This window comes from Rhinatrema bivittatum, chromosome 4, assembly GCF_901001135.1.
Source record: "Rhinatrema bivittatum chromosome 4, aRhiBiv1.1, whole genome shotgun sequence".
NCBI classification, from domain to species: Eukaryota; Metazoa; Chordata; class Amphibia; order Gymnophiona; family Rhinatrematidae; genus Rhinatrema; species Rhinatrema bivittatum.
In genome coordinates this window covers 202,438,090-202,465,273 of record NC_042618.1, presented here as the reverse complement: position 1 = coordinate 202,465,273, position 27,184 = coordinate 202,438,090, and the positions used below count along the sequence as shown (strand labels likewise).

The 27,184-nt window shown below is 43.0% G+C and overlaps 1 protein-coding gene across 4 annotated transcripts in view; it reads right to left on the bottom strand.

The window, feature by feature from the left end:
- The window catches only part of DOCK3 (dedicator of cytokinesis 3), a 1,203,328-nt gene that overhangs the window by 313,238 nt on the left and 862,906 nt on the right, over positions 1–27,184 (bottom strand). For 3 of the 4 annotated variants that reach the window (XM_029599541.1, XM_029599543.1, XM_029599544.1), the window contains 3 exons: positions 20,191–20,383; positions 16,948–17,075; positions 2,972–3,118 (listed from right to left, as the gene is read on the bottom strand). In XM_029599541.1, coding sequence (XP_029455401.1) covers positions 2,972–3,118; positions 16,948–17,075; positions 20,191–20,383 — 468 coding nt within the window. The remainder of the gene's footprint in view (positions 1–2,971; positions 3,119–16,947; positions 17,076–20,190; positions 20,384–27,184) is intronic. The other variant, XM_029599542.1, reaches the window with a different exon arrangement.

The following is a 27,184-nucleotide window of genomic DNA, read 5'->3' as shown; positions in this document are numbered from 1 at the left end:
GTAGTATACTCCTATCACTATACTCTTACCCAACACACATGGGATTTCTACCCATATAGATTCTACTGAGCATTTAGTCTCTTGTATGATCTTTGTCCTGTTGGACTCTAAACCCTTCCTGACATAAAGTGCCACACCCCCGCCAAGTTGATCCTCCCTATCATTGCGATATAATTTGTACCCTGATATAGCACTGTCCCATTGGTTATCCTCCTTCCACCAAGTTTCTGTGATGCCAATTTTGTCAATCTCATCATTTGCTGCTATACACTTTAACTCTCCCATCTTACTTCTTAGACTTCTGGAATTGGCATACAGACATTTCAAAGTGTGTTTTTTGTTTGTTTTAACAACCTGCTTTTCAGTTGTTTGGGATAATTCAGAAATCATTAGCTTTGGTGATTTTTTACATATAGGCATATGGACTATGTTTGCTTTTAATGGAACCTCTCTTTTGGGATGCCCTAACACTCCTGTTACATTAGTATCCTTCAAGGATACATTTCTCCGAACCATGCACTGCTGAGTGACTGTCGGCTTTCCCCCTTGTTCTAGTTTAAAAGCTGCTCTATCTCCTTTTTGAAAGTTAGTGCCAGCAGCTTGGTTCCACTCTGGTTAAGGTGGAGCCCATCCTTTCGGAAAAGTCTCTCCTTTCCCCAAAAGTTTCCCCAGTTCCTTACAAAGCTGAATCCCTCTTCCCTGCACCATCGTCTCATCCACGCATTGAAACTCTGGAGCTCTGCCTGCCTCTGGGGACCTGCACGTGGAACAGGAAGCATTTCAGAGAATGCCACCCTGGAGGTTCTGGATTTTAGCTTCCTACCTAAAATCCTAAATTTGGCTTCCAGAACCTCTCTCCCATATTTTCCTATGTCATTGGTGCCCACATGTACCCCGACAGCCGGCTCCTCCCCAGCACTGTCTATAATCCTATCTAGGTGACGCGTGAGGTCAAGGGAGGCAACAACCCATATACAAGTAGCCTGCCTCCAATACCAGTGCATTGGAGGCAGGCTACTTTTCCATGGGCCACCCTGTAGTTTTGCATTTTCAAAACAACATGTATTGCTTTGCCCGGAAAAAAATACCTGCAGAAAAAGCAGGTGCAAATCTCTGCAGGTTTTTTTTCCTAGGTTAATAATCTAGTGTAATTTTGCTTTGATTACTGGTGCAAACTCCATGGATAAAAAAAAACTACCCATGAAGTTTGTACCAAAGTGGGTGGTTTAATTATTGCTCCCCTGAAGTACAGTGCTACTGCCAAATTCAAGATTTTCTTTGGACAAAGTTTGAGAAGAAAACATGGATCACTGAACCAGTTCTTTTGGTTGGTCATTTATCTTTTGCATGCTATTGAATGGGGGAAATGAAAGTTAATTCTTTTAAGTAGTTAAATTTTCTGACAATTAAGCAGTCAATCTCCTATTTACACAATACTAGAAAATCAATATATATAGTATATATATGATATAGTGCTGCTCACATTTTTCAGATGCTGGAGTTCTACAAACTGGCAGGTTTTCTAAAACTAAGAAGTTGATATTTAGTTACTATCAGTTGATATAGTTAGCCAAATAAACATATCTGGCTAACTTTACCAGGATATTTAAAAGTTATCCAAATAAGTTTATTTAGCTAACTTTAGACCTGCTCAATAGCAGGTCTAACTTATCCGGCTAACTTAACCGTAGATTTATCAAAATGTTATAAATGTAGCAGAAATAGCACCTGCGATAAAAATGGGACATGTTTAGGTTAATTACCCTGCTCCTGCATCGCATAGGCAATTTCTGCAAAGTGTGATAAATTTATCGCACCTGCACTATTTTTCACTTTGCACGCGGCGGGGAGGAGAGAGAGAGAGAGCACCTCTGTATACAGTCAATCTGACATACTCTTATATGTACCACTGTAGAGGGGCACTTTGAATCGGGGTGGGTTTTGGTTTGTACAACACAAATCCACTCTAGTTAAAATTTTCATGCATTATAATGACTACAAATCTTTAGTGATGTCAATTTTACTATGAATACCTCAGAATGTTTCTTTAACACCATCCCCCTACACCCCCCCACTTTCCAAAACCCACCCTGATTCAAAATGCCCCTCTATAATAGTACATATATAGAGTGTCAGTCTGACGATACAGAGACGCTTTTTCTCTCTCTCTCTGCACTTCCTGTGCACTAAAAATATTTTTGCTATAACGCTAGACTATCACAATTACAATGCACCGAAAAATAGGTACAGTTATTTCCAGCGTTAAATCGTGCATTGCTGTTTCACATTTGATGCTAACGACCCTCATTGTCCATTAACTCTGCCCAAACTCCTCTCACTGGAATACTCCTTCTGGAATTTGCATATGCATTTGTGTTGCATTATTCATTGCGTGCGCTAGATCATTAACGCACGCAATAATGCCATTAATGCACGTCTTAAGGCCCTATCGCGAAATGATAAATGACCCTGTCAGCTGGATAAGGCTGACTATTGGCACTTCTCCGGCTAAGTTAACAAGATAAGTAACCACGCCCCAGAATGCCTCCACCAAAACCCCCAGTTAGCCGGATAACTATTTAGCTGGATAAATAGTTATCCAGCTAAGTGGTGGCCGCATAATATGGCCAAATATTCAAACAGTACCACTTGGCCAGATAAGCTGAATATCGACCTTTAATTTTTTTAGTACCCTTCTAAGGTACAATACATGGTGCGAAGCAAGATTATATAAGAATAGGTCTTGTGAGTAAAACATATTTCCCCATTAAAGATAAAATTCGAATGCAAACGTTAAATACAACTTAGCAGTTTAATAGTGAAAGGAAAGAAATGGATTCTCAATTGAGATGTAGAGGAGGTGATGTATGCATATTTCCATGCAGGGAAGACTGTAGTGATAATGGGGGTGAGGGGAGGGGGAATAAGGGTTAGAAAAATAAGAAATAAAACCTGATTGTTAGTTACTAACAGTGATCTCGGCTGTGCACTGCGGGCACCGCTGCCCTCTTACCGCCTCCTGAGAATGGGATTTACTCATGATGGTGAGCAAGGTTTGTAATAGTACATCCAGGAGACTTTCCACCATCATCTCCACTTCCTCTATCACATCTGTCTCCTAAAGAGCCAAAGAAAACATTGTTAGAAAGCAGCAACAACATTGACAGTGCATGAGCCCCCAGAAATAGCTTTTGGGATACAGATAACAGAGGATCTCATCTTGGCTTTTTTATTCTTCCCTCCCTTCAAGTTGACCTGGCTTTCAGGATATCCATAATGAATATTCATAAGATATCTGATGTTGATTTCCACCTTGGGCCAACCTAGGATAAAGTGGATCATTAATGATACTAAACTGGTAATATATATGGGTGATAGTGCATGGCCATTCTTAGCTGGTGCATTTATTTGATTAATTTCAATAATGCTAATTAGCTATGCAACCCCTAGCAGTTTAAGAAAAATTCAAGGGTATTTATTCAAAGCCCCTCCACGCCCCCCCCCCCCAGCCCTCCCCCTTGGAGAGGCCCAGCACTTGTGCACGTAGTGGGGTTTACACGTGTAGCCGGGCCTGTTTTAAAATGCGCGCGGTGCAAGCAAGGCCCGGCCACACGTGTAAACCTTGCTTTTTATGCGCGCAGGCCTTTGAAAATCCACCCTTAAATATAGTTTATAAACGCAATTCTCACAATGTTTTTCACCTGAGGCCGAAAAGACAAAACAGAATTGAAGTTCACTGCAAGAATCCTCAGCTATTTGAAAGGTAGCAGGTATGTCAGATAAGATGGTTTTGAACAACACTATTAACTCCATTTTTGCCATGTCTAGGGCTAATTTATTTTCATACATCTAATGTTGAATTGCTGTCAAATATCTTGAAACAACTGTTAATGTATCCATTAACATAGTGGCAACTGGCAGGGCCGGGGCTAGTATTTTTGCTGCCCCTCTCCTCATTCAAATTTTTTTTTTTAAACGCATGTTTTTCCCAGTAACGAAAACACAGTAGAAACCGTCAGTCTCTCACTCTGTTACATGCCCCTTTCCCCACAAAAAAACAATCCATGCTTCCTCCGGTGATCAAAACTTTTAAAACTGACACACCTCCTGAACCTAAATGCCAAAATCGGACAGAAGTCATCCCAAGGTACTCCTGTTCCACCAACCGGTATGTAAAAATGGTGCTGGCTGGCCCTTTAGCTGGTACCATTTTACCATTTTACTGTACAGAAATGCATGCATTGCTGTAGAGCTACCCTCGAAACCCATAGGGTATTAGGCCTATTGTAACACATGTTGGGTGTGGGTTTGGCCCTCAGAAAGTCTTGAGTAAACTAAATGACAATAATGATATAATAAACTTCCCATACGAAAATAGTACTAACTGCCAGCACTCAAACACGAACAACCCTATCTATTAAAAGGAAACACTGCAAATATTACACCAGGTCTTAAAACACCAATACAAGTCCTGTGGGAAAAACAGAACAAACCAGGCTGCTACAAATTCCTGTATGGAAACTAAATGCTAGCATAGGGATGGCAAACTCCAGTCCTCGAGTGCCACACACAGGCCAGATTTTCAGGATACTTACAATAAATATGTATGAGAAAGATTTGCATGTACTGCCTCCATTGTATACAAATCTATCTCATGCATAATCATTGTGGATATCCTGAAAACCTGGCCTGTTTGTGGAACTCGAGGACTGGAGTTCGCTATCACTGTGCTAGCAAAATATCCCACCTCAGTTAAACATGCAGAACCTCATCAAATACAGAATAAAGCGATGATAAAGTTTAAATAGAAACATGCGGACAGAAACCAAACTGGAAACAACATAAGTTGGACTCCATATGCAGTGGGACAATGGAGAAACAAACATCACCAGTCCTCATAAATCATTCATTAAATATAAATCAAGCATATTAAGAAAACCTTCTTAACGACGGTATAGAAAAGATTTAAATAAATAAATATAATAAAAACCATACTAATAAAAAATATTTACAACGAGCTGATAAACAGAATAACATCCAATAATTAAGAGCTCATACAAAAATTTCCAAATTTTCCAAACAGTAATAAAATATTTCAAAATGGCAGACATAGACATAAAATAATTAAAACTAATAAGGATGGAAAATTCATCACTCTGCATACATGAAAACATTTCATTTCCAGTCACCCTGAGAATGTTGTGGATTAGTGGGTTAGCGCAAACTTTCTTCTCACACACACACCCCCCCCCCCCCCCCACATCCAGGCAGGCTCATATGCACACCCCACCCAGGCAGGCTCCCATTCACACACACATCTCAGACAGGCCAGGTTTTCAGGATATCCACAATGATTATGCATGAGACAGATTTGTATACAATGGAGGCAGTACATGCAAATCTTTCTCATACATATTTATTGTAAGTATCCAGAAAACCTGGCCTGTGTGTGGCACTTGAGGACTGGAGTTTGCCATCCCTATGCTAGCATTTAGTTTCCATACAGGAATTTATAGCAGCCTGGTTTGTTCTGTTTTTCCCACAGGACTTGTAATGGTGTTTTAAGACCTGGTGTAATAGATAGGGTTGTTCGTGTTTGAGTTTGTTTCTCCCATTTACACACACACACACTCATAAGAATGGAAAATTCACAACTCTACATACATGAAAACTTTTCATTTCCTGAGCATGTCATGGATTAGTGGAGCAGCACAAACTTTCTTCACAAACACACACATACTCAGGCAATCTCACATTCATACATACACACACACACACAAACACACCCATACCGGTTTCTATTCACACCCATAACCCTTCTCCCAGGCAAGCTCCTATTCACACATACCCACACCCCAGTAAGGCTCCCATTCACATGCACACACACAGCCACACACTCTAGTCAAGCTCTCATTCATTCATTTATTCATACACACACACATATACCATTGGGAGTAGAGAAGGAGCCCATTCTGCTGCTCCTCCTTGTGTGCTGGCCCCTGCGCTATTCAAATCTCGTGGGACTAGCACTTCCTCTATGATGATCTCATGCATCGCAAGATCAGCATACACTACATTTTAGCTGCATGTATTTTGGATACCACACTACCAGCACAGAGAAGGAGCAGGAGAACGGGCTCCCTCCAGGTGGATTCCTCTTCTTTCTTCGGTTGCCACAGGGATGGGGTCCATCAATGGCATCACGGCCTCCTCTTCTTCTTGGCTGCTGGTGGGATGGTATCTACCGGTAGCCTTCTTTTGCTTCCACCCCCACCCCCCCAGGTGTGCTGCCCTATGCAACTGCATGGTGTGCACACCCAGCAGCGCCAAGCTTGGTAACGGGGATAAAAAGACAGATGTCATCCATGTATAAACGGTTCTCCACTCCAAATTCAGCATCTCCATGTTCAATGACACCCATGATGATATAGTGGACTCAACTCTTGCTTGCTGAAAGTAGACCCTAGGTAGGATGTGAATCATTTTATACTGTATTGGTAATACTCAGCAATAATGGACATGCTTACAAGATGTCATAATTAAGGGTAACAAATGCAGTTGAGATATCTAAAAGCACCAATACATGGTGGGGGGGTCTCCATCAAATGATTTATGAGGAGAGGTTGAAGGACCTAAATATGTATAGCCTAGAAGAGAGGAGGTGTAGGGGAAATATGATACAGACCTTCAGATATCTGAAAGGTTTTAATGATGCACAATCAACAAACCTTTTCCGTTGGAAAGAAATCAGTAGAACTAGAAGTCATGAAATGAAACTCCAGGGAGGATGGCTCAGAACTAATGTCAGGAAATATTTCTTCATGGAGAGAGTGGTGGATGCCTGGAATTCCCTTCCAGAGGAGGTGGTGAAGACAAAATCAGTGAAAGAATTCAAAGGAGCCTGGGATAAACACTGTGGGTCCCTAAAGGCTAGAGGATGGAAATGAAGAAAAGAGTGCATGGGGTAACTTGCTGGTGCGGCGGTTACTACCCTTAACCAATAAGCCTTCATATTGTTGAAGAAACTCCATCACTTCTCTCTGCTTCAATGGTAGTGGGAAAAGAGGAATTGGATTCAGATAGCAACCAACAAGTATTCTGATTTTTATGATCTGGGGAAACAAATAAGCATGGGGGTAACTTGCTGATGCGGCTGTACTACCCTTAACCAATAAGCCTGATATTTTTGATGCAACTCCAACATTGCTATCTATTTCCACGGCAAGAAGTAACGGGGAATTGGATTCAGACCTGCACAGTAGATATACTACCATAAGCATGATGGGCAGACTGAATCATTTGGTCCTTTTCTGCCGTCATTTCTTTGCATGTTTCCTTGTATGGTGCCTCAGTCAAAGCCACATCAAAACACTTTAGGCTGAAAGAAGTAAAGTCTCTGTACTGTGTGCTGGGTGAAAAGAAATTGATATTGATCCAGTAGATTTATTTATTTTTATTTATAATATTTATATCTTGCCTCCTCCAAAACACTTGTCCGTGGCGGGTTACAGGTTAATAAATTATGGTTGACAAAATAGTGTAGTTGCTTCAGAACCACTCTCTCAATCACTTTTGCCAGAAACAATGATGAAACTTGATAGTAATTAGCCAGATTTGAAGGATCCAAATTTGATTTTGATATTTTTAGAACTGGTCATAATGATGCTCTCTTCAGTTGTATTGGTAGGCAACCCTCTGATATATTAATTCTGGCAACTTGATCTCCAATATTCTCTTGTATTACTTTCAAGACTGCAGTGGTGCAAGACCTGAGCTACTATTCATTAGCAAATCAAAAATCACAAGTTTTTCTTCACACACATCTTGCATTGAGGAAGCATATAGTAAGCTTCCTGCACTCAGTATCAATATCAGAATCAGTAAAAACCTTAGCTATAGGCACAAATATCAGGCTGTTAGACAATTGATTGTTCTTCTTATACTTCCTATATTTTCTATCTTTATTGTTCAAATGCAGTGTTTCAAAGATAGAAAAGCATGAAGACATTTCAAATGGGTTGTGCTAAAAGTTGTTACATCCCGCAGATGCTCAACCCCCTTCAAAAACCTCACATATCTGGATGTGAGGCCAACAACCTTTTCCCGGTAGTATACTTCTGAGATACCCCAAGGCCTCCACCTGAACGCACAAGGAATTGTAAATTAAGCTCTTGAAAATCACGGGCTCAGAGTATCCTTTTTGTCACAAGCGCTTGCTCTCAAAAGTCAAGTTGGAAGACAAAAGTGATCCACCTGATCCGAGAAATTAGGATCTTGCCTTAACAGCCCCTACAAATTAGCCAATCTCAGGAACCCGTCAATTGTGTGCGGAACCAGATTCGTGAACCATGAATGACACAGTCTCTCCGGCCCTCCCAGTACCACCTGGTCCAGATGCCTCTTGATGTACGTAATCACTCAACCTATTAATAGTCATGGAGGGAACCCGTATAGCAGGATCCTTGTCAGCCAAGGAAGATCCTGAGCGTCTATGCCCTTGGCTGCGACCTATCATCAGCAGCTGAAGAAACTTGCTGTCTTGGCGATTTTCCTTGTTGCCATCAGATCCAGATGGGGACTCCCTCAACAAGATTGGTTAAGGCTAAAGGCCTCTTTTGACAGCTCCCATTCTCCTGGGTCCAACTGTTACCTGCTGAGATAGTCTGCTTGCACATTGTCCACTCCCACAACATGTGAAGCCACTATCCCCTGCAAATGTCGCTCTGCCCAGGCAAAAAGGTCCTGGGCTCCTTGGGCAACTGCGCGACTCTTCGTTCCCCCTTGTTGATTGATATAAGCCACCACTGTTGCATTGTCCGAAAACACTCTGACCATTTGACCTTGGACTTGTGGTAGAAATTCCATCAATGCCCTGCACACTGCTCTCATTTCCAAGCGATTGAAAGACCAGGATACTTCCACTGGCAACCACAGTCCTTGTATCCGCTGTTCTTGACAGATCGCCTCCCTACCCTTGAGGTTGGCATCTGTGACCCCTATAACCCAGTCCAGAACCTCCAGTCCCATCACTTTCTCCAAATTGGGCTGACACTGCCACCACAAGAGACTGGACCTGGGAGTATCCTGCAGCGGTAAAGCCCAATGAAACTCCTCTGATAATGGATTCCAGTGCAAAAGCAAAGCCTCCTGGAGAGGGCACATGTGGGCAAAAGTCCATGGTACTAAATTCAATGTAGAAACCAGGATCTGAAGATAATCCCAAGCCCTGGGCGCTGGCATCCGCAAAATATGCACCACCTGGCATTGTAACTTCCAAAGCCTCTCCAAGGTGAGAAACACTGCCGAGCTGAGTATCGAACTTTGCCCCAAGTATTCTAGCATCTGGGTAGGGCTCAGGTGACTCTTCACCAAATTCACCACCCAGCTCAAGGACCACAACATATCCATCATCATGCACACAGACTACTGGCATACCTCCTCTGATTTCCCTCGGATAAGTCAGTCATCTGGATAAGTATGAACTAGGATCCCCTCCCTGGGAGAACTGCTGCCACCACCACCATCACCTTTGTGAACATGCAAGGTGCAGTCGCCAAACCGAATGGGAGGGCCCGAAATTGGAAAAGTTACCCCAGAACCATAACATGAAGAAACTTTGATGTTCTTCCCGAATGGGAATGTGCAAATAAGCTTCCATCAAGTCCAGTGAGGCCCGAAAAACTCCACGAGACAAACTGCTGATATCGCCGTCCGCAATGTTTCCATATGGAAAAACAGGGTACTGGCAGCACCACATTTCACCTTTTGCAGATCGAGGATGAGGCGAAAGGCTCCTTCCTTTTTTGGCACAACACAGTAAATTGAGCACTTCCCGCGACCATGCTCCCTGGCTGCTACTGGTACTATCATGCCAGCAACTAAAGGTGACACATGTCCCAATTCGCTGCTTGCTTGCCTTGGACACTGCAATGAGACACCATGAAAGCTTCCGTGATGGGGCGAAAAAGTTCCAAAACATAGCCATCCCTTATTACCTCTAGGACCCATTGGTCCAAGGTAATCCTGGTCCACTCTTCGTAAAACTGTGATAGACGGCCTTCCACCACCATCTCGAGAGAGTGGACCAGTCTGGCTTCATTGTGACACCTTATCGCCATCGGCCCCCTGGTCGGAGCCCTCTCAGGGAAGTCTATGGGCACCTTGAAAAGACTGCTGTCTATCGGAACCCTGGTTCTGCCCTGAAGACTGTGCAGAACTCTTATTGGGACAAAAACTGCCACAACTCCCTAAACCTAGAGCGAGGTGGAAAAGACTTCCTGACTGTCACCTTATCCTCTGGCAGCTTTCCCTTTAAACACCCCCAAAACCTTCATCAATTGTTTCAGGTCTTCCCTGAACAATTATTTTCCTTCCTTTAAAGGGAAAATTACAGAGCTGAGACTTATCAGCTGACCAGTTCTGCAACCACAGCAGATGTTTCACTGAGACCGCCGTGACCATATTCCTGGCCGAAGTCCAGCTCAAGTCATAAAGCATGTCAGCCTCATATGCAATCCTGGCCTCCACCTGAGCTGCCTGGCTATTAACACCAGCATCTGCTGAAGCCTTCTCCTGAGACTTCTGGACCCAACATAAAAAGGCCCTCTGCATCAGACTTCCACCAACTGCTGCTCACGGGATCAGTGGCAAAGCTTCAAACATCCTCTCCTGATGAATCTCTAGCTTACAGTCCTGCGTGTCCTTTAATGTTGACAAACCCGCAACCAGAATGGTTGACTTGTTAGTGACTGCCGAGACTGAAGCATGTATCTTCAGCAGTACAGCAGCTGCAGGATATCCTCCGTGAGGGTATACTATTTTATTTGGCTCTTGCCACCTTGGGGCTCGGCTCTGGGAAGTCCCATTCCTGGTTCACCAACGTCTTGATCGTTTTAGGGACAAGAAAGTCTTATGGTAGGCCCTGGAGTCCGAACAACACCGGATCCACCCCTTCATTGTCAGACTCCTCCTGGACCATCTTAATACCCAGTTCCTTCCAAACATGGGAAATAAGGGTCCTCAACTCCAGTTCCTTCCGAATATGGGAAATAAGGGTCTTCAATTCCTCCTTATGGAACTGATGAACCACCTGTGGGTAATCTCCCTCTGTTATCGGGACCTCTTTGGGATTAGCCTGATCAACATCCACTGTGAGATCTGCTGGGTCATCCTGATCCAACCCCGGACCAACCCCATGACCATCTTCCGGGTCATCCAGGACGAATCATCTGAGCCACCAGGCCCCTCAGAATGGTCCAGGCCCATCCGGCAAAGGAGGTTCCCTGACCCCAGGCAAGGAGTCCCTTGACTTCTTTGCAGCAGGATGAGACTGCTGACAGAAATGCCCTTTATTAGCCAGTGCTTTTCCTGGTTAAGAAGGCCTTATGCATAAGCAAGACAAATTCTGAGGAAAACTTCACATCATCCTCTCCCCTGTCTGGCCAAGAGCTTGCATCTCCACCCCACCCTGACAGGATCGCCGGAGACAATCGGGAAGGGGAGTCCCTGGGCTCCTGGGAATCTGTCACCTTCCAAACTGTAGCCCTTCTTCTGCGTGACAGGCTGTTTAGGCTCCCACTATTGATCCTGGCAGGGCCTTGGGAACCTGTGGCTCTCCTACAAGCCTCGTTCTCCTCCCCCCCCCCCCCCCCCCCCGGAGGGCCTCTCCCCTCCAGAAACGAATCGTGGCATAGAGCTGCTGCATTCAGTTGTCCCTGAGACAGGCTGCCAGCCTGACAAGATTTCCTGCACTGGGAAACTGCTGTCGGCGCCATCTTGTCTCCATGTGGCTGGGCCTGCTGCAGAGGAACAGAAGCCATGTGATCATGGCACTTGGGAGAGGAGGGGAACACTCCCCAATGCAGCCTCTGGCTCTCCCAGCAGCCTAAAGCTTTCCCACGCTGGGAAATCGCTGTCGGAGCCATCTTGTCTCCATGAGGTCTGGACTGCTGCAGAGGCACAGAAGCCGCATGATCGTGGCATGCGGGAGATGAAGGGAACACGGCCCAGTGCAGCCTCCGGCTCCCCAAGCAGCCCGAAGCCGCAAACAGAGGAGCTACACTGCTCCCTTCCCCAGCCCGAGCCTGCCCACTTGATCAAACTAGAAATAGCAGGAGGAGTTGCTGCTGAAAGAAAAATGTGATGCTTTATTTTTTTCTTTAAAGAAACAGCAGCCACAGCAAAAGGAAGAAATTCAAGCAGAAAAAGGAATACTTCTCTGCTGCTGGCAACACCTCTGGGAAGGAGCCTTCAGGGGATAAGAGGGAACCAGGACCCCTGGCTGTCAGACTCTTGGATCTGCTGCGGGCTAAAGTTGATCAGGGATTACCAACCCCCTGCTCACCCGGCTCAACCTGAGGGATGGCCCACGAAGGAACCTAACACCTCAGGGAGAATCTTCTAACTTCTCTTCTTGTCTCTTCTTTTTTTTTTTTCTTAACTGCAGGTTTGTACCTCTACCATCTGCTGGAGACAGAGAAATACTGAGTGACTGCAGGTGGCACTCTGGGTTATGCTCCAGTGCCTCAAAGTTTTTAGTTCTCTGCTTCCATCTGCTGGTAGGGGGCATTCCATGAACTTAGCAAGTAGCACATTTAAGACTAATCGGAGAAAATTATTTTTCACTCAATGCATAATTAAGCTCTGGAATTTGTTGCCAGAGGATGTGGTTAGTGCAGTTACTGTAGCTGGGTTTAAAAAAGGTTTGGATAAGTTCTTGGAGGAGAAGTCCATTAACCACTATAAATCAAGTTGATTTAGGGTATGGCCACTGCTATTACTAGCATCAGTAGCATGGGGTGTACTTAATGTTTGGGTACTTGCCATATATATGTAGCCTGGTTTTGCCACTGTTGGAAACAAGATGCTGGGTTTGATGGACCCTTGGTCTGATCCAGTATGGCAGTTTCTTATGTTCTTATGTCCACTCCTCCGGCATCCATAGCCAGCTTTTCAGCTCAACACCTTCTGATGATGTTGGGAGGTGGGAGGAGTAACAAGTGGGCATGGGAGAAAAGTTCACCGGCGGCTGTGAAATATAGAGGCAGAGCCCATGATCAGCTTCCTCTTAATGGAAGCAGGGGGTCCAGAAGCAGCAACAGCAAGAAAGGTAAGCTATCACTATTCCTACATTTTGAAATATCTTACCTTACTTTCAGGAAAAAAGTCAAGGCTTCCTATTAAGCCTGGCCTTCCTCTACATTCTGTTTCAAAAATCTGTGACAAAATTGTGACAAAGACAGCGAAAGAGACTCACTTTTATGGGAACTTATTCATGAGACCGCCTCATCAACCACCATCTGACTTTCTTAGTTAATGACTAACTTACTCTTCCCTAGGTACTACTCTGGCTCTCTAATCCATCTAGTAGACCCGTTTTGTTATCATATCATCTGCCATTCCCTAGATGACCAATACAATCCTTCAGTACCCCTAATCCTATCTTTATGTGCCCTTACTTCGTGTTTCCCTCTGTTGAATGTAAACTGTAAGGCCAAATGTTATAGAAATTTAACTATACATATGATTGCAATCCACCTTCAGACTAACTGGGAAAAAGTGGAATATCAAATGTTAATAAATGAATGGGTAAATGAGGAGATTGGATGAGTCAGAAGTTATATGTGTGCCCTCAGATTCATCTAAAGGTGAAGGGTTTCCTGAGTAACAAATCCTGCCTTCAGAAGGGATCCATCAATCATTTTTACCAGCTCAGGGATAGCTTCAGTCTAACATGGAAGCTGAAAGATTTGGGCAAAGGTCAGGTCCATGAAATTAATCCTACATATAGGCAATGCACATAACCACCAGGAGCAGTATTCTTGTACCACAACTGTGGCCATTTAGTGGCTGCTGCCACAATCAGAAGTGTTGGGGTTGGCTTAGGTGAGTTGGGGGGAGGAGGGGGCATGGATTGCTTTTTGACAAATTGGAAGTACTAAAGGGTGGGGAGGAAGCAGGGCTGCGACTTTGGGCCTTTCAACCCACTAGGATTTTTCAAGATTTCAGAATGCTCTTGGGTAGAGGCACGGGCCCACAAGCCTCAATCTTAACAACCTCTCATGAGGGAGGGGGAGAGAGAAAAGAGGGCATGGGTTGTTGGCCTAAATGAGTTTTTTATGGCTATATCCTTTGAATATAGACACATAAGCTTAAGCTCCGCGGGAACATGGTGTACAGCTGAAAAACATCAAAGAATTGATCTTTAACTTTGGCTTTTACCGTCAGAATGATAGAGGTGAACCCTATGGATCAGCATGGGATGAGAATGAAAGAGAACCCCATATTCCAATGTGACATGACAAAGGGCAGAATTGCTTTCAACACCCCTTTAATACTGAATAAGCCAAAATGCACTCAGTTTGGGCTGTTGCTTGGATTTGCAACACGTATTCAAAGTTTACTATTACATATGGCCAGGTCTTTTTCCTTATTAGTGTTAGCCAGTACTGACCTTGTTCAATTAATATTTTACCTGCTTACATCTGTGTTGAAGTGGCCCTCCAGCTACATCCTAAGGCCCTTTCAAGACTGGCATTGTTTTTTTTATGAAGTCTCAATCAGGGATTCTCCCCTTGCTCCAGCTGAGGCCTGTTGGAGCCACCCTTTCATGGTCACCTGGTTTCTCACTCCCATCTTGTAGTTTGTTCTGTTTCATCACACATACCTTGCTACAAACTCCACAGTCTATTCAGGTCCTGTCCCAGGCGCCCCATATATTGCCCTCTGGGCTTCCATTCCTGTTCCTTCAGCCTCCTTCTTCTAATTCCCTCTATTTATAACTTTGCTTTCCAACTTTTCAAGTATCATCTTGTTCTCTTGCCTCCCTTCTTCCTTCCTTCCTTCCTGTGTTGCTTTTCTAGATTTTATTCTAGTCTATCCCTTTCATTTCTTGAGACTCCCGTTCTAAGCCCACTGGGCATGGTTTGGAAAGCCCTTTCTATAGCAAGTCTTTTATTTTGTTTTCTTTGACAAACTTTACTATCCTTCTTTTGTCGATGGGTTGATGCTGTCTTTCTGGCAGCTTTTCACTATTATCTTGTTTCACGCTGGATATATCTATGCCCCTTCACAGCACCCAAGTGCTTAACCCAGCTTTGTGTACTTTATGAGGATAATTTTCAAAACCATTTCTGCAGAAGAAATAGTGATTTCATTGCAGAAATCGGCTATTAAAAATCTGCCGACCAAAATACTGGTAAACGTGTGCTATGTCTTGTTCGCATGGATGTTTACCCGGATTGAGCAGAGGCATTCCTGGAGGTGAGGAGGAGTTTGCACTTAAGTGCATAATTTTGGATGTAAAAAAGCATGCACATACATTTTCATGAAAAATGTCTTCACACATTTTAGCAGGTGTAATTGTGTGTGGATAGATACGGTGACATAATTTTCAAAGCGGATTTATGTGCCTAAGTCCACTTTTAAAATTGGTGTTACTTATATGCATGTCTGCCAGCTAACTTATGTACTATGTTACGAAATTACCCCTTAATTCTCATTGACTTCTCTATCCTGTTACCTAGGGTAAAATAAGTAGCTGTGTGCATTTTTTTGAAATGATATGAAAAAAGCAAAGAGACACTTTTTTAATGTGTTATTTGCAAGCAAAATTAAAAGAAAAACTAAATTTTCCTTTTTTTTTCCAAAATGCAGCATCTGGCCTGCTACCACCAAAACACCTTTCCCTGCCAGCATTGCCACAATAAAGTGTCAACTCAGTGCCAGCTGGCACTTTTTTGAAAATAGGTCCTGGTGGGGCAAAAGCAATTGGGGGTTACTCTTGTCCCATTTTGAATTTTATGACCCTTCAGATGGGATAAGCTGGGTATGAGAAAGATGGGTGGGTAAATGGCTGGATGCGGCGACACTGCAGGGTGCTGGAGGGGGAAGGTGGAACCTGGGCACTTCCTTTCCTTTCTTCTTGTTGCTGTGGTGTATATTTCGGTTTAATGAAGTGAAATGAAAAAGTAATAAAAAAATATTAAACAAAATGAAATAAACAAAACTTTTTTTTCTGCACATCCTAAAAATCAGTGGGTTCTGCAGTGTTTGGAGAGCCCTAGTGAAGACTTGTGATTTTGTTTTAAATTATGCTTGGATAGCAGAGTTTTAAAAAGAAGTATAATTGGGTCTGCTGACCCTGAAAAGTTTGAGGTTAATATTCAGTAAGCTGGCGAGTAGCAAAAATATCTGGGGAAGTTACATGCATAACGTTTCCTAGATTATCAACGAGACTTACATGAACATGTCTGCCATTGAATATACTTGATACAGTTACACACCTAACTTTATTTTTGAATAGTTAGGACAGCTATTTTTCTGATCAAACTTGTGTGTTTAACCTGGAGCACGCTCACTGGCTAAAGTTTAGCCTTGCTTCCAATTAATGAGCCTTTTTGTCCGGATAATTTTTTGTGCACATAAAATTAATGTGATCTGCAGGAGTAAAATTTCAAAACCCTATTTTTGTGTGTGCAGCTTTAAAGGTTAGGCTCACAACGACTTTGAATATCGATCCTTTTGTTTTACAGTATGAACTGTTACAGAAATGCAAATATAAAACCTTCAAATACTCCAATCACTGATAAGTTGCACTGATATTTTTTAATACCTAGTATGGATGGTCAGAAATACAGAATTGCAGCAGTTCTGAAGTATGTATAATACTAACATATTTCTCAACTTGATTTACTTGCTTTCAATGAAAGAGAACAGAGTACTAAACAATAAAGGCCTGGGTTAGAGTTACAAAGACAGAGAGCATACATAGTCCATGTAGAGCTGAGTCAAGCTAGGTACAACATATATCTGGAGAACACCAAATAATGGCAGATAACTATATTATGTCCTATCACATGCAGTCCCTGGGAGTACAGCTGTAAAGCATAGCAGTAAAAAGTAACAGTGTGTGAAGCCACAAATAAAGAAAGTGGAAAGAGAGCTTACCAAAGAGCTGATTTTGATTATAGAAAAGATACTGCTGAGGATCCCAGAACAGATAAGCAACTCTTTTTGTTGTCTCAGATGTAGGTGTATATGATGAAGCACCACAGGGAGCAGGATACACCGGGACTCTATGGAAAGGACAGAAGTAGACTCTGAAATATTGCACAGCAAATAGAAGTTCAGTGATCTTTCTCATGTTCTTTGTTTTAGCTTGGAAATTTCCTTCTGTTCCTTTTGGGTTTCAATCAGATCCAGGACTGGGATCTGGCATCATGAGCCTTGATTCACAACTATTCATGGATTTTCCCCGTATTTTACATTTCACAACTCACTTAGCCCAGCTGCTGCAGTGAGTGTCCTCAGCTGGGGTCCATGTATCAGGGTTCCTTCCAGAACCATGCAATTGTAGGCTCTGCCAGCAGGTGTCACCATTGTGTGATGACTAGGTCTCCCACCATTGGCTAGCTCAGGGAGCAGAATACTTGACTCGGGAATGGAATCCAGGTGCTTGCATGGCTGCACATTACTGCCATTGATTCAGCTCAGAATCTCATAATCTTAAATAAATGGATGCTCAGATTCCTCCATGAGAATGTTTCACAGTCTTTGTTGCAGCCTCAGTACTTCAGCATGTTAGGAAACTTTCATGTAGCCCTGAGGTTTGTTAATAATTTATCATCATATAATGATAATTATCAACTTCATGCCATGGTTGGCTGGTCTTCCTCAGTTAATGGAGACAAACCCATGGGAATTATTGATCTATAAATTCATATTACCTGAGATAACTTTAAGAAGAGCATTAATTATTCTGGCCTAGTTGAGTGATACATGGGGAGCTGGACATCAGACCAAATCAGAGCAACTTCATCCACTAGCTGTTCATTCATTCTATTCACCTAAATTTATTTATAATACCTTAAGATTAAACACTGACCAGAGAGCAGCAGACAATGGAATTGTTCTCTTTGGTGGGCCATCAGTTCCCCAAATATCAGCATTTCAGAACAAGAAATGATTCACTTAAAGATTCAAATGTTTGTAGAGAATTTGAATTTCCTTATCATCTTGCAACTCTAGTCAAGATGTGTGGAAGTACTCTACTTATTATCAGATAGATATGAGGGCACATCCTTTTTCAAAGACATCACAAGTATTTTGGATGCTGTAGCTCACGGAATTGCCAAATTACTCTGTCTCCAGCAGATGGTAGCACTTTCTGGGCTCGCCTATGCCCTTACTTGGATAGCATTTCTATTCAGGCCCCAAGGTAGGGGTGACCATCTCTGATCCTCGAGAGCCATAAATGGGCCAGGTTTACAAGATATTCACAATGAATATGCATGAGACAGATTTGCATACAATGGAGATAGTGCATGCAAATCTATCTCATGCATATTCATTGTGGATATCCTGAAACTTGTTCTGTTTGTGGTGATGACTAGAGTTGGCAATCCCTGTCCTAGGGAAACAGTTCTAACAGCTATTTCCCTAGCTGAGCAGGTTCTAGGCCAGGCCCCAAGATTTTTTTTCCCAGACTGAGCTAGCCCTTCTAGCCAGCTCCCAGGATCCCTGCAGGGATGGTAGGCTAGGATCCTTTGAGTGAAAAATCTCCTCTAGAAGGATCCCACCCCCACAAACACTTCTCTCTTTCTATTTGTCTGCCTGGGCCTTGTTAAAGTTATTTAAAAAAAAATAAACTGGAGTTTTCTTTTCAGCTGTTTCTAGGGAAACAGGCAGTCAGCAGAAAGGGTAGATAATTTCACAGTTGGGGGGAAGGATCAGAATTGCACTTGGCTTAAAGTTTGCCAGCAAAGGGCTTTGGGCCATTTTACAAATGTCTTCTTCTGGGAATTGTGCTCCTTTATTTATTTTTTTCTCAGACTTCATTATCAGGATGCGCATTTTTTTTAACCCTAAGGAGTCTATTTTCAGAGTCACTGAGTGGTAAGGTTTACCAGTTAATTTTAACTAGTTATCTTTAGGCATATGTTCAGATAAACCTAATCAGTTTTGTGACTGAAAATTTCCTAAAACTAGTCGGTCAAAATTTGGTTAAATTTACGTCTGCAATTCATTCATGTAGTTTTAGGGATGTAAGTTAGCCAAATCCACTTCTTAGTTTTATTTAATTTATAGTGTTCTTCTTCTGGTCAAAGACAATTAAGGAAAACTGACAATTTCAGATTTTTTTTTCTTTTCTCCAATAAAGAGATCACTTGCATTTTAAGTTTAGTCCAGATTAAGGTGTCTTCAAACTCAAAAAAAAAATACCTTGAGGTCTATATTCAGTAAGCTGGCAAGTAGTCAAGCTGGATAACTTGTCCCGGACATTCAACAGGACAAGTCTCCCACTGAATATATTTGGCTAAAGTTATTTATGTAAGTCAGATCTGATAGCAGCATTAGTAGTGTACGTTACTAGCATTGCTGTCTGAGCAATGCAGGATGCCACTGAGAGCACAGTAAGACTCTGTATCCCTGGGGTTTGGGGGGATCTGGGTGGGTTGGGAGGGTGGTGTAGAGGTTGCCAGTGTAGTGGCATGATAGGCAGGAGGGGGGCCTAAAGCCCATCTTTTATTTTAAGATATCTTGTGTGTGTGTGTGTGTGTGTGTGTGGGGTGGGGGGCTCTCAGGCTGGCAAGGCCTGCAAATTTTTAGAAGTTATTTGGGGAAGGAGGGAAGGTGGGAAGATTAGGTGTTATGCCCCCACATTTTTCAATTATTTTGGGGGTTAGGGATTGGAGTTACTGGTCTTCAGATATTTTTTTTTAAACATCTAACCAGTTATATATGTAATATAGCCAGATAGGTATAAGTTATTCCGGTACCCGGGTAACTAGACCTAATGCCATCATGATCAGACTTACTTGGATAAATTGACCTGGGTAGCAAAGATATTCAGCACTAGCCAACACTAACCCTGCTCCTGGAATGTCTCTGCACCACCTTGTTTTTAACCAGCTAAGTCTTAGTCGGTCATGACTGGTCAACAGGAGGGAAATTATTAATACGCAGGTTTGTCTGGCTAAGTCCCAAAGTAAGCTAGACAAATCCTTTAGAATATGGACCTCTTTGTAAACTACTGCTTCTCATCAAGGTTATTCAATGACAATTTGAGCCCTAGTTCCATATACAATTAATGGTACACCTTTACCTGTCTCCCCTCTCCTTATGAATACTTCTTCCCTTCAAAGTGCCACTAACCCACTTTGCTTTTCCAGGCTTTGGGCATCTCCATACCTGGGAAAGAAAACAAGCGACTGTCCACGGTGCGCGCTATGGCCTGCAGCTTCACCACATCCATAGACTGTCCAATGTGAACAGTACTGGGCATGCTTCCCAGAGTCCCCCGTACAAACTCTGCTACTTCCTGCACCGTGAACATCTGCAGCAGTTCATCAAAGATAGCAGGAAAAGAGTTCAGCAGGGCAGCCTGATAAATGAGAAGAAACCTTATTAAGCTTGCTGTTTTGGAGAGGACATAGTACAGTTCGAGGTCAATTTTCAATAGGGCACCCATCACTCTACATGCTTACTTTTCAGCAAATGCAGTTCTGGCTAATATTTAAACGTAAGGTATCTGCGTACTTTGCATTGGAATATCGGCTCATTATACGGCAAAAAGCAAGCATTTCTACCTGCATAATTCCTACTAAATGTTTGAAAATCACTTAAATGGGGGTGATTTTCAAACAGCCTGACTAGCTGGAAAGTACTTTTTACCCGAGGAACTTTTACCTCAATTTTGAAGAGAAATTGCATTAGCAGTTTCTATTTGAAAATTTCCTAAAAGGTCCGTGGGTCAAAAGTACCTTATTGTTCAAACAAAGTTTTAATGCAAAACTGCATGAATAGCCTTGAAAATACAATCTGCATGCATTGTTTTTCAATCCTGCCCAAAATATGCCCCCAGAAACACCTCTCATCAATCCAGCTAAAAGTACTTACATTGTGACAGCCAAGCATACTTTTAGCTTTATTTATTTAAAAATTATTTTTATCCCGCACCTTCCAAAGTTTGGGATGGGTTACACAGAAAACATACACAATTATAAAGTAAACATCAACAATTTTAAAATAAAATTAACAGTGATTGGTGACAATTTAGATCTTGACTGGGAGATTTCACTGCCAGAAGGAAGAACTTATGTTTGGAAAGCCTGAATAAATAAACAAGTTTTTGAATTCTTTGGAGTTTATTCTCAAGCATATTTCTAATTGAACTGAGCTCCAGGTAGTTCATCCTGCGATGGAAAAGGCTCTTTCCCATGTGACTGCGAGTCTGGTGTGCTTTGCAGCTGGAATGCCATGGATAAATTAATTAGCTGATCTGAGGTTTCTTGTTGGTGAGAACAACTGTAAAATTGAACTCATCCAAGGACTAGTGGCATTGTGAAACAGGTTATGGACTATGATCAGAATTGTATATGTTATCTACCATTTGACTGGTATCCTGTGAAGTGTTTCAAGTACAGGAGTGATATGATCATGAAAATGTGCCCTAGTGAGAAGTCTAGCAGCAGAATTCTGTACTAATTGTAGAGATCTTAGAAAGCTTTGCAGAAGTCCAATGTAAAGAGAGTTGCAGTAGTTTGCTAGAGGAGGGCAGTTTTCAGCAGGCCTATAGCCCTTGGTATATGCCTTTGAAAATCATGTCCCCACTATCTAGATGTACATGGATGTCTATGGATATGTAAAATGCAGGCGTGTGCTGATATTTGCATAAGCTCTAAATGTTACCGTGGATATTTTCTGCCAATTGAAAATCACAAAGATAGGATTTGGGGAATCTCTATAATAGTGCAGAAAGGGAAAAGGGTGATTCAGTATTTCTGTGCTAGTCTATAATAGGAGTTGGGAAATGTCCAAGCTTAGGGTGATCAAGAGAAAAAAACTGGACTACCTTTTCAGCATCATCATTCCATACAGAGAAATGAACATAAGGGAAAGACTTGTGAAGGCAGCAGGTTGCTACTTACAGAGAAAAATGCTGCTAGCTTTAATGTGCCACCAGTTTTTTTTAGGGAACAAATTCCAGTTCCATTCACCTGTCCTCCAGGAGGAGAGGCCTAAGGAGCAAATCAAGGGTGAAGGGCAACATAATGGCAAATCGTGTATGTGGGGGGGGGGGGGGGGACACAATGAAAACAGTTGGAAGGATACTATATAGAAAGCAGAGAGATATACTACTACCATTAAATTAATTGGACAAACAGGAAAACAATGCACTTTGATGGGAATGGGGCAGACAGCAAAACCAGAAATAACTTGAGTCTTTCCATTATAACTCACTTTAATAAAAACAGATTTTGGAAATAAATAGGAGAGGAAGAGAGAAATGTGGTATACCATTGGACAGGACAGAGAACACCGGAAGGAAGAAAGGCATTCTTGCTATTTAGTATGCTATGTACATTGCCTTGAGCTTTTTATTGGAAAGATAATTTACAGTACAAATTTGATAATAAATACATAATTAAGTGGAATAACGAGAAGAAAGTGACTGATTCCCTGCTTTCTCAGAAACTTTGTATGTTACTATTCCAGAAATGACACATTCATTTTACAGAATATCTTACTTTGTAAAAATAAATAATTAAGATTTTCTTCTCTCTGTGCTCCATGTAATCTTACACAGCAAATGTTTTTCAATTCTCTTTTCACATTGTTTTCTTTCACCATTGAGACCAAACAAACAAAAAAAGGGATGGGATAAAGGGGGACGAGAAGGGAGAACACCAAGAAAGGACATCAGTCACTTGTGAACTGTATGATGGCTCTGAAGGGCTTTACTGGAACTGCACTGTGAAAAGTAATCACACAAAAGGGGCAGCAAGGCAACTCATTGTAAAGATGAATTTCACATGGGTATTTTACAGTGAATTCACCGAGAGCAAATGAGATCAATAAGTAAATCTAACTTACAGGATTTGAATATCTTTGACTTATATAAAGCAAAGTTGCTTACTTGTAGCAGGTGTTTTGCATAGACAGCAGAACAAAACAGCCATACAAGTGCATGTTATCTGAGAGCGCCAAGACAAAAAAATCTCTTTCAGTTGCCATGAGCCTCCTCAATCTCTATGACAAGCTAACCAACTCTAAGAGGAAGAGGGTGGGATTGTGTGACTCATTTGTCTTGCTCTCCTATGGAGAACACCTGCTACAGGCAAGTAACTTTGCTTTTTCTGTGGAGAAGTAATACAGTAATCAGTCACACAAAGGGGACGCCCAAGCTGAGGGTTGCATTTAAGTATTTATGTTTTGTTTTTTAATCAGCAGTGGAATCTACAATCTGTAATTTCTTAGAGGTTGGAGGGAGAGTTGAAGGAATTAGTTGAATAAGCTTTTCATGTTCTGAATTTTTTATTATAAAAAAAAACAAAACAATAAACAGAATCAAACTACATAACAGGGTGGCTGTTAATCCAAAGAAAGCAATGTTATACAGACATCAGGTATCATTAGAAATCAACCAAAATACAGGCATCCATACTTTCTTTAACCAGGCTAAACGACTGAAACGTGCAGCCACTGCCATTTCATAATTGTGAAAATTGTGTATTTTCACCATATTTCACCACATGTTAACATGTAAGACATCACTATTCTTCCAGTGTGGCAAAATTAAATACAAATCAACAGCTAAGAAAAAGTCTAACAATGCCCCATTGATCTACATAAACCTTCAGAAAAACCTACAGATTTCCAAATTACAATCTAGTAGGTTAACTCTTCCCGAATAAGAAGGATAGTACAAATGCGGTTCCAGACCGCAGTCCAGAATGACTGCAATGCAGAACAAGAGAACAACAGATGAGAAAGCATACTTCTTTCGTACAACAGGTCCAACATTTATCCCCAACTTGTGTCTTGATTTTCCCCACCCCAACAGGGATCCATACATCACAATCTACAAGGAAAAATTGCGATTGAGTGATTGACGTTAAATAAGCTTTTAAGAACGGCTTCACCAAAACTATTTTGTCATGAAGCATTTTCTAGATAGTAACGAGCAGTAAAGGCATGGTAGAAGACCCTGCAAAAATAGAAGTTTAACAATAAAAAAAATCCATCATGCGGTGACAACCTGCCTCCTGCCCAATCCCCCCTCTAATCAAGCAGACCCCCCCCCCCCCTTCCACATAAAGTATAGGCTGGTAGGCAACCTCAACCCCCAAAAATTAACTGGTGAGCTAGTGGCCCCCACCCTAGACCCCCCCCCCCCCCCCCCGACACCCTTACAATTAAAATAATCATTGGTGGCCAGTAAAAGGGCCCTGGATACGCCCTAACCCCAGTCAGCACCATTTTCCAAAATAATGTTAGCCAGCCTTTGCCCTTACCATATGGAAAATGGTAGGGACAAAGGCTGGTTGGTGAAATTTTGGAAAATGGCACTGACCAGACCTGGGACAAGGGAGTGCTCCGGGCCCGCCTACTGGACACTAATGATTATTTTAGAGGTAAATCCAGCACCAGCAGTCTTGGTCACTCCAGTTCCGGCAAGTCCAGCACCATCCATCCAAGCCGGCTCCCTATCTAGTTCCAGTATTCCTGCCTCACTACCTAGTTCTGAAGTTCATGCCTTACTATTTTACAACAAATCGAGTGCTAGCCATCTTAATAGCTCTGGTTTGGGCACAAGTGAATCCGTTTCCTGCTGTTCCAGCTCCTTCAACAACTTTGCTCAACGCCGAACCAGATCCTTTGACAACTCTGCTCCTGTGATGACTCCACTTCAAGCCATGCCAGCAAATTCCAAGATTCCATACCAGGCTGTCCTAGCAGTTCCTGTACTTGCAATGGTGAAGTCGGCACCAGCTATCTCTACAGCTTGAGTGCCTGCTTTTGCACCGGTGAACTCTGTGTCACCTGCTTCTTCAATGCCAGTTCCTGTCCTTGCACCTATAAAGACAATGCCTGCTGTCTCTATAGCTTTAATACTTGCTTTTCTGCACTGAAGTTAGCACTTGCTTTCTATACAGCTTCAGCTCGAGTTCCTGCATCCATGAATTCGGCTCCAGCTGTCTCTACAGCTTCAGCTCCTATGCCCATGAGTCCAGCTCCAACTGTCTCTAAAGCTCCAGTGCCTGTTCTTGCAACAATGAATTCAGAGTAGCTCCAGTTGCCCCCGAGACTGCAACTGCTCCTGAACTCACTTCAATTGCCCCAGAGAATGCAATTGTTCCTCAGTTTGTTCTAGCTCTAGACTCCAGGCCAAGCTCTGATTCCAGTCTGGCAAAATTTGGCCCCATATCTGCTCTGAACCGTGCCCCTCTGGATTGGGTCTGGCACTCCAGAGGCTACCCATCAAAGGAAGTGGAATTCTGTCAGGGTCAATGGAGTTTGAGATCACAGTCCTAGGAGTTTCAGGTAGTGAATCTGCTGTGGAGCTATAAAGGCTGCTTGCATTCCAGGCAGTTTTAGTATTTTTATCCTTTATGTTATGGAAAGTTAGATACGCTTCTGCAGCAGTCCAATTGGACCAGCACTAAATGTGGCCTAAATTGACTAACATATAAGGCATGCTCACAAGGCACAAAGTGCTGGTTGACCCAACCTTCTCGTCATCTTCCCAATGCAAGTGCTAGCCATTGGACCTCTGATCTTGACTGTTTCCGGTATTCCTGCCTAGCGATCCTGTTCCCAGTGCTCTTACTCTCCTGGCTCGTATCCAGCTACTGGGTTCCACCCTTGCTCCTTAGCCTTGATTCTTCAGGTTTGCATCTTCCCTCCAGAATTAACTGATTGCTGAATGCTGATAGCTCTGGACTACTGTGTGTATCAGGATAACCCTCATTACTGAGCTAGCTAAATTCAGAATCCAGCCTGTTAAGTATATATATTTAAAAAAATTCCTTCCAAGACGTCTTACTTGATCTCCCAATCCCCCATTCCCCCTCAAAATACTTTAAGATAACTTCAGACTAGCATCCAGTTCCCCCCTAACTCCCCTAAACCCCGCAAACAATAATACTACTACTACTAATAATAATAATAAAGAAACAGGCCTTAGTGACCTGAGGATGGCCCTCTCCTCCTGTCACGATATTTCATCAAAATTGAGTCCCCTCCTGCCCCCCCCCCAATCCATCTGCAACCTCTGCCCCATCCTCCCCATCCCCTCTGGACCTCTTCAAACCCCAGCTAGGAGCACAGTAAACTCTTAGCCACTCCTGGCCACTTCTAACGTTGCTCTGATGATGACGCTGGAAGCATATGCTAACAAATGTTGCAGTCTGAGCAGAGGGGAGATCAAGTCTGCAGTTATCTTAAAAGTATTTTGAGGGAGGCTTGGGGATCAGATCTGCAGGCCGAAAAGGGGCTTTCTTTAAGTTACCAGCTATCTTTTAATTATAGCCAGGTAGGGTTAAACTTATCCAGATATCTTTAAACCTACCCAGCTAGGTTTAAAGTAATCTGGGTGGTGTTAGGTGAGACTTTCCCATTGAATATCCATGAAAGGTTAGCTTGATTACTTGTCTGTGTTATGTTTGCCAGTCGCGGGACCTGCCCGTAACCGACATACCTTACCCCCGCAACACCCTGGCTGTCGGCGTGGCCTCGAAGCCGCCACACACCTCTCCTGCGGTAGGATGCCACCAGTGTGTTGCCTCCTCTCCTCCCTCGTGGGCTTTCTCTAGGTGTGCATGCATGCCGCACCATCAATTAAAGGGCCCGTGGCGGTAACCTGGACTGTTGGCGCCTCCAGATGACATCACATGAATGAGTATCTAAGGCCCAGCTGCGCTCCTAGCCTCATGTCAGCAACGGGTTCCCTATCTTGTAGCAGCGCATGTCGCTCCTGACTGTCCTGCAGCCCTGATTGTGTTTGCCTCGTCCAGTCTTGTCTTGCCCATCCTGCCTTGTCCAACATTGTCTCCTTGTCTCAGTCTCGTCCAGTGTCTCTCATGTGTCTTTGTCCATCTTTGGCCTGACTCCTGGTATTGACTCATTGCATTGGATCTGACCACGCTTGCCTGCTGCCTGGACTTGACCTCTTGCATTGGATCCGACCTACCTGTCTGCCGCCTGCCCTGATCTTGGCCTGTCTCTGGCTTCTCCAGTCTGCTGCTTCTCCTGACCCTGGTGTGCCTTTGGACTTTTGCTGTTTTCTGCCACCTTAGGGGCCCACCTAAGCCCTGCTAGCCACCAGAACCCAAGGGCTTAAACCTGCGGGCGAGGTGGCTGATATAGTGGAAGCGTCAACCTGTTCTACTTCAGGGCACGT